Genomic DNA, 14,424 nt, shown 5'->3' on the forward strand with positions numbered 1-14,424 from the left:
TGGTTTTGTTTTGTTACCCAGACCCAGACATACCGGTCGGATTGGCTGTGCAACATAGGTGTGAGGGCACTCAGGGCAGCATATCGCCTGATACCCTAGATATGAGAGACGCATTGCAGCCCGAACCTCTTCATACTGTATATATAGGCTAAATTATGTACATACATACTGTAAATGGTGTTTAGTTGTTTAGTCATACTGGCAAAATGGTACGCCTAAAAAAGAGGTAGTGACGTGACACTATAGTAACATGTCTATAGGAATCTACACCCATGAGTTAGACTGACTCTATAGCCATATCTAACCAATAAACATATTGCTTTCCTCTTCCCCTATACTTGGAGATTAATGTTGACTAGATAGAACGCACACCAATGATAAAATGATAAAATGATGACATACAATAACGGCAAGTGTTGTTGTGGAACAAAATACAAGTGGACATGGTGTAGGAGAGGAGTAGAAGGCTCTGACAGGGCTCAGTCCTACAGTATAGGTCACTGAAGTGAACACCCTTGACGGACACCCACCTGCTCCTATCACCTCTCTTTCCAAAACATCCTGTGATCGGTGCATGCTGAAAGCCTTAATGTGAGTTTGTTTATTTCACCAGCCCATCATTGTGCATCAGGATGGCCTCGTTGGGACTGATATAGATTAGACGTCTAGACAGTCTAGTCATATTTAGCTATAATCACCATGGAAACCGTGTTGTCACAGGAGGACTGTTGCTTTTTGATTTGGAAAATTTGCAATATTAGCAATACCTCACGCTGCTAACAATGCCTGGCCAATTACCCTGCATTGCTAGGAAGTAATGTTTAAGATTGTTATTAAATCACCTGTTTAGTCTTTGTGTTTGTTCCTTCCCAATGTAGTTGTTGCCTATTCCTCTCATGTTTCTACACTGACAACTGTCATTGTCACTGGCAACACCTACAGTTTGTTCTGGGAAATGTTTAGACAAAGACAACCAAAGACATCTTTTCTGATAAACATGAAGATGCCAGCCGGTTCTTTATCAATTGACAGTGAAGAGGTTCACAATTATATTAACATTGTTTTCTGGGGACCCCCGGACTCCACTTTGAGAAGCACGACTAGAGGAATTGAAACATAGTTTAATTCCACGGTGGTCGGAAGGAACTTTAGCTCTGCACCGGCTCTTTGCTGCCCAATTAAATTTAATTATTGATTCTGAATGTTCCCTAAAACATGGATGAATTAATTTAGATTAATTAGCCGCATTCCTCAAGATCATTCTGCATTTGAAGAATTGTTGTTTGACAAATGTGCATGCCACTTACTCTGACTGTCCTCATTTGTAACATGCTCTCGATAAGTCTCTGCTAAATGCCTAAACAGTAAGAACCTAGCTCAGACAAGACGTTTCAACACAACACCACAGAAGTGAGTTCTGGTTGAGTTGACACTGGAGGTCTGCTCTGTGCTCTACACCTCTCCCTACTGCAAACCCCTCATTCAATTTACCACTCAGGCTGGAGTCCTGGGTTTTTCTCTCTCATTCTCTCTCTCTGTCTGTGTCTGTCTCTCTCTATCTGTCTCTGTGAGTCTCTCACCAAATCAGCTGCTTAACAGCCCTGGCAGAGCCATCTGTCTGACATCCCTCTCATCCTGAAGGCTGTGAAATGTAATTCCAAACTGTAAAGTTGGAATTGATTTCTGACCTGCTCTGTGAAGGACCCCAAAGGCTTCGTATGGGTGAGAGAGGGAGCGATTGAGAAGTCTGGCAGCGAGGGATGCTTGGGTGGTGCAGAACAAAAGAAGAAAATCACACACAATGTGAAGTGAGCGGTGGTCGTGCTTGCATAACGTCTTCAATTGGTAATTGGTGATGTAATACAGGCTACACACACGCACATTGCTATGGCAAAATGCTGAGGAAAACACATTGCTATGGCAAAACGCTGAGGAAAAAGACTAGGATATAAGTCTAGGATGTAATTGGTGATGTAATATGGCTACACACACACACACACACACACACACACACACACACACACACACACACACACACACACACACACACACACACACACACACATTGCTATGGCAAAACGCTGAGGAAAACACATTGCTATGGCAAAACGCTGTGGAAAAGTGGCTACAGATAGGTCTAGGATTTTGTAATATGATGTAATATGGCTACGCACACACACATATTGCTATGGCAAAACGCTGAGGAAAACACATTGCTATGGCAATACGCTGTGGAAAAGTGGCTACAGACACACGCACAGCCACTCTTAGGAGCGGTTTACCACCGCTCAAAAGAAGCAGGAAGGAAGAGGCGATGGGGGAAAGAAGGTAGGTTTGGGGATGGAATGTGAAAAACACAAGATTGAGGAAAGTGTGATATGCAGACAGACCATGGCTGAAATCAATATGAAGTTTAGGAAGTGCTGCTTGCGCATGTATTTTCAAATTCTTTCATTTTTATTTTGTAACATGAAGAGGGAATTGCTCGTGCAGCTTTATTGAGGCATGGTCATTTATCAAATCAAGAGCGTGCAGACTTTGAAAAATGATCCTTGGGTGAACATGAAATCCAACTGCGTTTTCACTGAGTCCGCAGGTTACAGTAGATTGATAAACTACCCTGCCTTTGTACGGCATGGTACTCACTCAGCTGCTCCGCCAGTGCCCTTTAGCCAGCCTGCTTTGATTGTTTGGGATTTTGTGATGTTGAAATGTCACAGGCAGTTAGTGTTTTTGTAATGCAGATTGCCCTTTTAATAATTTTCCTCCTCCAGAGAGATATGAATCATCTGGAGCTGGTGATAACAAAGAGTGCAGGCCTCCTGTTGGGCTGTTTGCCATCCAGGCCCTATGATGACACATGGGGAGAGTGATTTTTGCTGACTTCCTGAGAATCCTGGCTCACTATAGTGACACAGGATGTTTAGAATTCAAGCCAAAAGTTAATTTAAGAAGCTCCGACCACATCCTTCAAAGATATTTCGTTTTTTACCATCTGTGGGTGACCTTAATCTAAAGTGATTACTTTGAATAGAATAGAATATCACGACACACCCTTTTAATTGATTTTCAGGTTTCATATTGGCTCTTAGGCTTGCTTTATTTTGTGGCAGCACGTGTATGATACTGGTTTCCATGTCTGGAGTTAATAAAACACATCTCATCTGATAAAAGTCTAAATTCTAGTCTAATGGATGGTTGCTGTACATGTCTTAATAGCCTGGTGTCAGATGGCTTAGAAGGGAGTTCATATTTATCAACACTGTGCTGTGGTAGGAATCAAATAGGCCAAGCGCTGAATGTACCCATAATCTGTAGTCTCTGTGAGGTCATTGTCTTCTACACCACCCATGTCACCACCTGTGGATGTATTATCCCAGTCAGGCCAAAAGGCCGGGGGTCGGAGGTTATGTTTTCGCCCCGTCTGTGTGTCCGTCTGTCCGTCCGTTCGTCCATCTCGGACACTGCTGGACCAATCAGCATTCCCAGTAACTCTTGAACTGCAGGTCAGAAATGTTGTTTTTAATTTTGGTTGGATTTTGTTTTGATACTCTATGCCATACATGCGGCCCCCACCTTCACTTAATGCGGCGCGCAGGTTGATATTGGAGTACTGATATATTATTGATTTCAGCTGTTACAATTGCAAACATGGAAAAAAATGACCGGCTTTAATTACTTCAGTCTATATTAGTAGCTTAATGACTAGTATTTAAATGTTATTGTATTTTTCATGTCCAATGTATTTGAATTTCAGTTCATAAAGTTAACATAAGAACATATAAATGCATTTGAAATGAACAAATTAAATAAATAAAAAAAGTTACTTTTCAGGATTCCACTTCAAAAATAGACGATCTACAAGCTCAAAACGCGTTGCACTGCGACGCGTTTTGAGCTTGTAGATCGGCTATTTTTGATATGTACGGTATATGCATTGTGGCCCTCTGGAGTGAGTGTGAAAATGTAGTGGCCCTCTCCATCATCAAAGTTGCCCACCCCTGCTGGGATGAAGGCTGCATCCCATGCCTGACACAACCCTGGGTAGGCAACCCAGCCAGGTGGAGATCTGCACTCCAAGGAGCACTAGCTTCTAGTATTTACTGCAGCTCCTAGGTCATGTACATATTGTAAATATACACCATTGTGCTCTTTATGGGTTCAGTATTTTATTTCCTACAGTATGTGAAACAGCGTAATACTCTGTATTTTTCTTCAAAATAAGCCATACACAGAGCAAAAAGCAGCATAAGCCACTGAAATATCAACCCCACCACCACCCTTTACCCTGAGATAATTGATATCAAATGTCAGATGCTGCCTAGCCTCTGCCACACTGTATGCTGAACATGATCCATATACTGTAGCTGAAAGTATTATTGTAGGCCTTTATCACATGCAAATAAATGTTGCTGATCATCATATTAACATAATACACTGCAGTGACTTTTATATATTGCTATTTGTGCAGTATTTCACGTTTATGTATTCAGTATATTACAAGGGGTGTGTTTGCCTGCCATTGGCATTCTAAAAGACCTTATTCTCAGGGGGTGTAGTAGATGATCTATAGATGCATTCTGGGAGAGAGAGGGAGAGAGAGAGAGCTGCTGTTCAACATGTTGCTTTGCGGCGCAATAATTTGGTCAGCTCAATAAATAACTGTAGCAATGACGTGTGTGTCGAAAACGTGGTGCAAAGCAGCTAGCGTTCTCAGCTTTATTGCGACCGAAGGTTGCAGTTTACCATGACAAATGTCACAGCTTGTCTCTGTGTGTGTACACATTTTTACAGTCTATGGGTTGATTCCCTGACACATCACTGTGACATCACAGGTGATATTACAGGTGACATCACCTATGTAAAAGTCCATACATGGGTATTCCCCAGAATCCCTTTTATGCCCATATATGAAGATCCCTGATGACATCGATATATATCACTGGCCAGATGGCCAAGACATGGCCCATACATGTGTGGCTGGTTCAGATAGGGATGTCCATGTATGGGCATATAAGATATTGTATGTTGTGATGTCATAGGAACCACTCTAACAGAATCCCTTTTATGCCCATATATGGAGATACCTGATGTCATCAATATTAAGCCCATATCTAACAGGACTTCATAAGGAAACAGAATCCCTTTTATGCCCATATATGGTGATCCTTGATGTCATCAATATTAAGCCCATATCTAACAGGCTTCATATGTGAATGCCCATATATGGAGGAAAACAGCCCATATATATCTGTGCGACTGGTTCAGACAGGGATATCCATGTATGGGCATAAAAGGGATGTACCGGTATATACAGTACATGGATCTCCATATATGGGTAACTGGTCGATATACATCACTGGCCAGATGGCCCTGAGGCGTCTCACTAGTACAGTATATTGCGTGTGTGTGTGTGTGTGTGTGTGTGTGTGTGTGTGTGTGGGTGTGTGTGTGTGTGTGTGTGTGTGTGTGTGTGTGTGTGTGTGTGTGTGCGCGTGCGTGTGTGCGTGCGTGCGTGCGTGCGTGAGTGCGTTGTGCATGTGTGTGTGTATATCATGAGGAAAATGAAAGTGTTGATAATAACGACAAATTATCAGTCTAGCAAAACAGGAAGATGAATCATCATGTTCATTCACGCACGCACGCACGCACGCACGCACGCACGCACGCACGCACGCACGCACGCACGCACGCACGCACGCACGCACGCACGCACGCACGCACGCACACACACACACACACACACACACACACACACACACACACACACACACACACACAGGCTACACAAAGTCTGCTGTGGCTGCTACCCATACAGATGAATGCACAGCAGTGTTAATGAGAGGGGAGGTGGACGCCAAAGACTGCAGTAATAGATGAACCTCTTGCAAGCAGAAAACAATATCTCCTTTGTTTCTCTTTGGCTTTTAATCCCGAGACCTCAGACCTGCTTGAGTGTTCAAAACTATTCTAAATCCCCATTCATCACCCAGCCGAATATACATTACCAAGGGGATAGGGGGCTATACGGAATAATGATTACCTCACGTCTTTTTTATTCCCTCCCCTCAGCTTATTCCTCCTCCTCTGTTGTTCATTTGAGCTCTTTTTTCATTCATTGTTCAGTTTATGTTTTGCTGTCCTACATTTAACTAGTATACCGTAGTTTAACTAGTAGTTGTCTTTCAGAGTAAAGGAGGACACACTCTCAGTCTCCAGTCTTCAAATAGGCCTATGTCTGTCTTCTTCTTTCTGCTAATTCCCATCTGGGGACGCCACAGCGGCTCATGTGATTCCCTCTGATTCGTTTTCGTTAATAGCGGTTTCTAGAGGTTTTATTTGTAATTGTGCCTTGATCAGAGGGAACATTATATTCCACCAGCTTGATTGATGGCTTGACTCCAGAAACTGACTAAGCTTTAACAACACCTATTCAAGCTGTGTGCTGGCAACTGGAGGGCTTCTAGTTTGCCAGTACATTATCACCTACGGTGGGCCGCTGCTGCCACTGTGCCCTTGAGTGTGTGACATATATTCAACCCCTTCCTGTCCCATGGGCGTTACACTTTGGCTGACCCTGTGATCCATCTGAAGATGATTTTGGTGTAATCTGCCACTGATCGGCCAGCCAAGCTACCTAGTTGTGTGTGCTGGAGTGCTCTGTTGTCCACTGAATGTCTACCTTGCAGGCAGCCACTTTCTATTGCTTCTGATATTTATTGTCTCCACCAGCCGAAGGCTGAGGGAGAATATGTTTTCCCCTCCGTCCGTCCGTCCGTCCGTCCGTGCGTGCGTCCGTCCGTCCGTCCGTGCGTGCGTCCTCGCAGTTTGTGAGCAGCTAATCTCCGGCGCCGTTGGCCCGGTCGCTGCCAAAATTAGCACACACACTCCCTGGATGCCAATTCAGAACCTCTGCCCCACATTTTTCAAATCAGCCTCATGGTGGCGCTATAACAGGCTGATTTGTGTGGCCTGGTTGTTACCAGCTAATCTCCGGCGCCGTTGGCCCGATCGCCGCCAAACTGAGCACACACACTCCCTGGATGCCAAATCAGAACCTCTGCCCCACATTTCTCAAATCAGCCTCATGGTGGCGCTATAACAGGCCGATTTGTGTGGCCTGGTGGAGACCTGTGCTCGTTTCCTTTCTTTTTTTTTGCCAAATAAAATCTATCAGATTAAAAAACCTCAACCTGAAATGCTGTTGCTAAAAATACTATATAAACTGTTTATAGTGCATAGGGTAAGGGGTTGTGCATCTTGGCTGCAGTACATTACTATAGGATCTATCTCTGAACTTGACTCCCTCTCACAGGAAGGCTTTTACATTCAGCTCACAGTGACATGAAGGAATACAGTGTCTGAAGGTTTCTGCGTTCTATCTAGTAGTCTATTTTACACTTCGTCGCGTCACTCGCGTGACAGTATTGCGTGCCAAAACATGACACAATGCATGGCATCTTTCGCTTAAAAATCAATTATATTATTGTTGGCGAGCAACTACATTGTAATGTAAATTAGTGTTCAATCATCAGGCTTTAGTCAGCCACAGCCATGACTACACTATAGGACAGGGGTTCCCAAACTTTTTTGTCTCAGGGCACCCCATAAATATTTTTTTGAATCCGAGGCACCCCTACAATATAATTTTCACTCCCAGCACCTTATATTTATAGCATATCGTCGTTGTCGGGTGGAAACCTTGTATGTCCAAAACCGTTCGTTTTGTATTTATCATCTATAAAATGTACTAAACTAGTGAAAACAGCAGATCTACAAGCACACAACGCCTCGCATCGCGAGGCGTTGTGTGCTTGTAGATCTGCTGTTTTCAATAGTTTTGTGCGACAGTCTTGTATGATGAAGTAGGGCTTTGCTTTACCAAAAGACGTACACATTTGAAACTTGGACATACGAGGTTTCTGCCCGACAGTGACGATATTTTAGTGATTATGTTGCGAGGAAAACGTTGAGATAACAGCCATTTTGGTTAGAACAGACTGAAAATAACTTTTTACTTCAAGTTTAAAATGATACTAAATATTTTTTCAAGTGTCCAAATATTATCAAATTATCTCGCGGCACCCCTGGACTGCCGTCACGCCACCCACTTTGAAAACCCCTACACTATAGTATAGGAGAGCATACATCTACACTGCAGAGTTCAACAGTTCACTGAGCACTTGTCTCGTTTAATCCCACAGCTCCTCCTCTGCGCTCTCTCAGTGCAGATGGCATGAATCGATGGCAGTCCAGATATAAAATGTAGTGAGCATTTAAGCTGTCAGCCATTATGTTTTCACTATTCCTCAGCATTTTCAGGCACCCTAGTAAGCGGGAATTAAACTCTGGGAATTCTGTATTACTGAGCAGTCACATTCTATAACCAACTAGCGTGTCTTTGAGGGGAAAGCATGAAGGCTAATTGGAATCATATTTACAAGGAGCTTCAAGCCATAAAGTAATAACATAACTACCATAGCTGAAATCAGTTAAAAGTATATTTCAGCTGGTACACCTTTAGGTTAGACTGAAACCTTTATTTTCTTGTCGTACAGAGAACGTCTGAGAATTCTTGTCTTTTATTGGTGCAACTTGGCTCTGCCCCTTTCCCTGATTGGTCGATATTTGATAGTTCCTATTTTTTAACCACTTGTCATACTGACTCTGTTGTGAGTCCTTACCCTTCACTCAGTGGCGGCTTAAGGATTCACAGGCCCTGGCGCTTCTCCAAATCAAAGGCCACTTTACAGACTTTTGGGTAAAGTGCCTCATTAGATTATAGTCATTGACCATCATTAAGTAACTAAGCCCCACCCCTTTCCTAGATGATCGATATTTGGGTCACATCATCAGCTATGCCCACATATGGTCATCGACAAGCATACCAGCAAGGACTCAAGGGAGTGCGGTTCCCACCATCGAGTAGTTTGTATATGCGCGGTTGTTCAGAACCCGATCCGAACAATATTCAGTTCAGTTCAGTTCAGTTCAGTTCAGTTCAGTTCAGTTCAGTTTATTTTCAGTTCTTTGGTGCATTGTACAGGTAATGGTATACATTGAAAAAAATAGAAAAATAGAAGTAGAATAAATATGCATACAAAAGTTTCTGTACATACATTTCACAGTACTTGCCCAAGTCCCTGAAAAGGGGGCAGAGAGAAGCAACGAGGCTTGTCGGGCCCTACCCCTGGTAATGTTCTTACATTTTTTTTTAAATTATTATTATTATTATTTTTTTACAGTTATTTATTTATTTTCCCCTGTCACAGTAAAAATACAAATAATGATAATAGTGGCAATAATCCATCCATACAGTATGTGTTATATTTTTGTTTTGTTATATTATAAAAGGGATATATGACCTAGATTATTATCACCATTATTACTACCATATAATAATGAAATTATAATAACAACTAGCCCTTACCCGTTCAAAGATATGAGCTCCGAAATGATGTGCAGTGTGTGGGTTATGGGATGTGCACTGTGCACACAGTATATGAGGGATGGAAAGTAACTTTAACTGGTGCTTGCATGATATGTAGGAGCATCAATGTAAGAAATACCCGTTTCGTTTAATGGCTATAGAGATACTGTGTACCGATCTGCATGATTTCTGGACAACATCATTCTGTGACAGGGCCAGACAAACCCCACCCCCCCTGCCCGCCCACCCGCCTGCACACACACACACACATTACACACACACGCACGCACGCACGCACACACACAGAGCTGGTTAAACATGTTGCCTCATGCTAGATGCAGAATAGATATGCCTCATGCTAGATGCAGAATAGATATAGATACACCATAAAAATGCTAATATACAGCATATGATTTGTGAAAGTGACAAACGGGCTTCACAGTTATGTCAGGTGTGTTCATATGCTAATGGTGATGCGATTTCAGATCAATTGCTCCAGCCACCGAGGAGAAACGCTGTTTCAGACAGACAGACACTCACTCAGACATTTGGAAAATTATATGTTTGATAGTAATCATATATTTTGTAAAGACTCCTCCTCTAATCTGTATCTTTCAAAAATAGTTTTTTTTTGTTTATATTTGAACTGTTTGATATTTCTACTGTACTGCATCTCCTCCTCTAGCTAGCCCATTCCATAATGTTACACCACAGGAGGAGATGCACATTGTTTTCAGATTGGTTCGCATCACATGTTTTTTGAAGTCAAGAGGTCGTCTGAGGTCGTATCCCCCCTCCTTATCCAGAAATGTATTTTGTACATTTAGTGGCAGTTGGTTATATCTAGCTTTGTACATTACCTGAAGTATTTTGTAATTAACCATGTCGTTGAACTTCAAAACCTGTGATTCGAGAAACAATCTGTGTGTATGGTCTCGGTAGCCAACGATGCTTATTAGTCTTATGGCTCTTTTTTGGAGTATAACCAGTGTATTTAAAGTTGTCGGAGTTACCCCACACTTCAGAGCAGTAGTACATGTATGGCAAAATCATTGCACAGTATAGAGTGTGCAATGACTTAGGATTTAGGATGTCTCTCGCTCTACTTATAACTGAGATGCTCTTTGCCATCTTGGCCCTCACATACTTCCAGCACAGTCTATGGTCCACAATGACCCCTAGAAATTTGTATTCATATACTCGTTCAATAGTAATGTTATCTATCATCAAATTGATGTCTATATTTATGGGCCGGTTTCCAAAAACCATGCATCTGGTTTTGTTCAAATTTAGAGATAACTTATTCTTGTTAAACCAGAGTTTTAATTTACCCATTTCTACTGTTACCACTTCTATAAGCTGCTGGATGTCTTCCCCACTACAGAATATGTTAGTGTCGTCGGCGAACAGTACACATTTGAATACATTTGACACAAGGCATAGATCATTGATGTACAAATTAAACAGTTTAGGGCCTAAAACAGACCCTTGAGGTACGCCACATGTAATGGTTCTGCAGCCTGACTTACTATTGCCAATTTGAACAAATTGTTCTCTGTCTGTTATGTAGCTTTTTAACCAGTATATATACCCATATATGGGCAAGCTATATGGGCATATACCGATGACATCATAGGGATCTCCATATATGGGCATAAATGGACAAGGACTGACAGATACAGATATCTCCTTATGGGCACAAAAGGGACAGCGTTCTCCAGGAACGGCTTTTGTGAGATGATGGTGTTTCCAGATGCCCATGGCCAGACCTTATTTTGTCTCTCACATGTACTGTATGTACACTCTGCTCCCGTCTATTTGTCTGCATGTCCACCCGTCCGATCGTCCGTCCGTCCGTCCGTCTTTCTCTCTCTTTGTCTCTCTCACTACTCTAATGACGCCTTATTGAATATATCGTAAGAGCATGTTACAGCCAGAAAACGTAATGTCATCTTGATGTGCCAACGAAAGAGAGCTCAGAGCTGATCTGCCATGCAGTCATCCAGAACAGGATGAATATAGCCTCATTTCCCTGGCATTGCGCCAGGTGCATCTACCCCGAGCTGCTGATGATTCCACTGTTGCTAATATGAACTAGACGTAATTGCTTCATAAAAGACAGAAACCTCACATTAATTTCCAGCATGCAATTTCCCAGTAAGTATTTGCTGGGGCTCACTCTGATGAAATTTATCTTCTGGGGCTCTTAGTCTTACTCTGATGAAATTTCAGCAGTGTTTTTCGATTATGGGACCAGCACCCCCACCTCCAGCCCCCCCTCCTTGCCTTCCCCTTTCTTTGTCTCACAGATTATGTTTAACCTTTTCAGTTTGCTTGTTTCTCCTCTGTTGGTTTCCACAGGGTAGTGCTCGTGGAGAACATTCCGAAGGACGTGTTCTTTTATGACAATGAAACATCCTATCTCCCCCTCTCCGATGGCCTTCATGACCTGTTGGACCAAGCAGTGAGGTCCGTGGAGATCGTGTCCCCTCTGTGGCTCCTCAACTCCTCGGACTATGAGGCCAGCTTCGAGCCCGCAGCCAGGCAGGTGAGACCAACACCAGAACACAGGACCTTGTTATTTTTGTACACTGTACGTGTACAATCCTCATGTGGGGTCAGGGGTGTCGCACCAAATTCTGGGCCCTGGGTACAAGGATTCACTGCAGGGCCGCGGTTTCTCTACCCCTGAGCTATGCCGCCCCAGTACAGTACAGTACAGTACAGTGAGTACAGTAATGAAGCGGGCGCAAACTTCTAGTGTATGTACACTGTAACTAAGGAATGGCAGGCTAGGCAGTGTGATGGATGCCACTTGGAAATAAAAAATAACTTTGATTCATTTTCCTGCTGTCGTCTGTCCCCTGCTATTAAGCAAAATGTCTAGTCTAATTTAATTGTGGGCCTGAATTCATTTATGTAATCTCATTACAGAGTCTTTGTAAAACGTTGTAAAACTCAACAGGGCTGAGAGATTGTTCCTTGATTTTCTATTGAGGAATTGGGTAAGGGTGTTGCTAGCTGATAGGCAATGTGGTCACCAAAGTCAATAGGTTTCGTCCTCTATGTATGAAGTATGAAGGTGGACAGCAAATTACATGGCAATGCAATCATAGCTAGGAGGACACAGCTTGATGTAGAATAGGTCCATATTGATGAACTGCACACAGTCACACAATGTTTTTTTTTGTTTGTTTGTTTGTTCTTTTTGCATTTCACAATTCACACCCTTTTTCTCCCCAATTTAGTAATTTGAATTTCTCCCCACCGTTCTGTGTTGTCACTGCTAGCCTCACGTAGCCAGACAAATCTGCCATTGCCCTTTTGTCTGGCTACAGTATGCGAGGCTATGTTACTGCTGCGATTTTTCGCACGAAAAAAAAACGGACGATTTCACTTTTTTAAAAGAAACCAATGATCCTCTATGACCTCATGCACACCTGCTTCGAATTTGCTGTGCGGCAAGTGGCTGTGGCAGTGCGTTCTTTTTTTTCTCGATCGAACTCAGTTCTTTTTGCATGAAGTAAAAACTCATTGACTCCTTTTATGACTCCTTTTCGGATCCGCAGTGCGGATTCCGCACAGCATTACACACCAAATCCAATGCGTTTTAGGCGCCGTGCAAAGCCCTTTACTTTTACCACTATGTTGAATGTTGATTGCAACAACAGATTGGAATAGAGCCCATGCATCATCCCTACAGTAAGCAATCAATAACTCCTCCTGTGCTCCTTTAACAGCTGCCAAAATACCTGTTTAGATCTAATTTGAGGTCAATGGAACTGAGTTAAATTTGGAATTGTATTTGGCCGAGGTATATCCAGCACCACAGTCAAACTGTCTTCTCTTTGGCAGCGACTCAGCGAGGCTATTTTATTTACTACTTTTACTACTATTTACTTCATCAAATTGATCACACTCTTCAGGAAAACACGGCACACAAATGTGGAGGCATTCACAGCAGCCTGGAATGCGCACGCACGCACGCACGCACGCACGCACGCACGCACGCACGCACGCACACACACACACACACACACACACACACACCATTGTATAGAACTAGAAAGTCGCGCCGCAAGCGGCGCTCCTGTCTCGCCCCCCTCGCCACGTTGTTAAGGGGAAAGCATACTCCATAGCAGGATCCAGGCAGAGGTGGAACATAATTCGACGGGTAACCAAATGTTGTGTAACTCGCTTCACGTTCGGTGGAAAACACGACACACCTCCCTCTGTTGTAATTCGATACACTGTCCGCTCAGCTGCGCTCTCTCTCTCTACTCTCTCTACTCTCCACCCCCCCATCCTCCCCCCATCAGCTGCACATGCAAACACAGTGGTGTCAAATTTCACTCTCTCTCTCTCTCGCTTGCCCGCCCCCCCTCCCCTGTTGCCTCCTCTCTCTCGTGCTTAGCGAATGAGCGGACGGCATAGGGTTATGGGCGGTATTCCTTACGTCCTGACGACTACCGACTACCTATGCGACGACTACCTATGCGACTACCTATGAGTTGAAGTGGATGTAAAGGGGGCGTGAATGGGCATGGAAGTAGGATGCGGCAATAGGAAGAATGTAATAGTAGATAAGCTGCTAGACAGTAATGGCTGCAGGGGGCCACAAGAGAGATCACATCTAATGGCCTGAGCCTGCAGCAACCTCTTCCCAAACAGATGGCTCCAAATAAGGTCCCACTGAGATGGGAACCGCACCAGAATATAGCATCTGTGTGTGGGTGCTCTATAGTCCCTACACTGTAAGGTGTTCATTAAAATGTACGCTACTTGTACTATGTACAAAGTATAAATTAACCGTTTACATGTTTAACCTTGGCAAGTTGGCAGTGTTAGCACCATGTTCTTCTATGCAGGTACTTACCGGTATATTAGTGACATGTTCCATGAGCTGTTAGGCTACCCCAACTGACCATATTCACACGGCAGCCATTCTGTTCTTGCATATTATGTATGACGTAAAACGGTAAAAGATCTAAATG

The 14,424-nt window shown here is 43.2% G+C and overlaps 1 protein-coding gene across 1 annotated transcript in view; it reads left to right on the forward strand.

Moving 5' to 3' along the window:
- Positions 1 to 14,424, forward strand: part of LOC308297277 (inactive phospholipase D5-like) — a gene marked incomplete at both ends in the record, with an annotated part of 114,741 nt that overhangs the window by 83,383 nt on the left and 16,934 nt on the right. Inside the window, one exon of the mRNA XM_080740690.1 lies at positions 11,792 to 11,978. Coding sequence (XP_080596816.1) covers positions 11,792 to 11,978 — 187 coding nt within the window. The remainder of the gene's footprint in view (positions 1 to 11,791; positions 11,979 to 14,424) is intronic.

The sequence above is a fragment of the Nannobrachium achirus genome, assembly GCF_963921795.1.
Source record: "Nannobrachium achirus genome assembly, chromosome: 13".
Classification (NCBI taxonomy): domain Eukaryota; kingdom Metazoa; phylum Chordata; class Actinopteri; order Myctophiformes; family Myctophidae; genus Nannobrachium; species Nannobrachium achirus.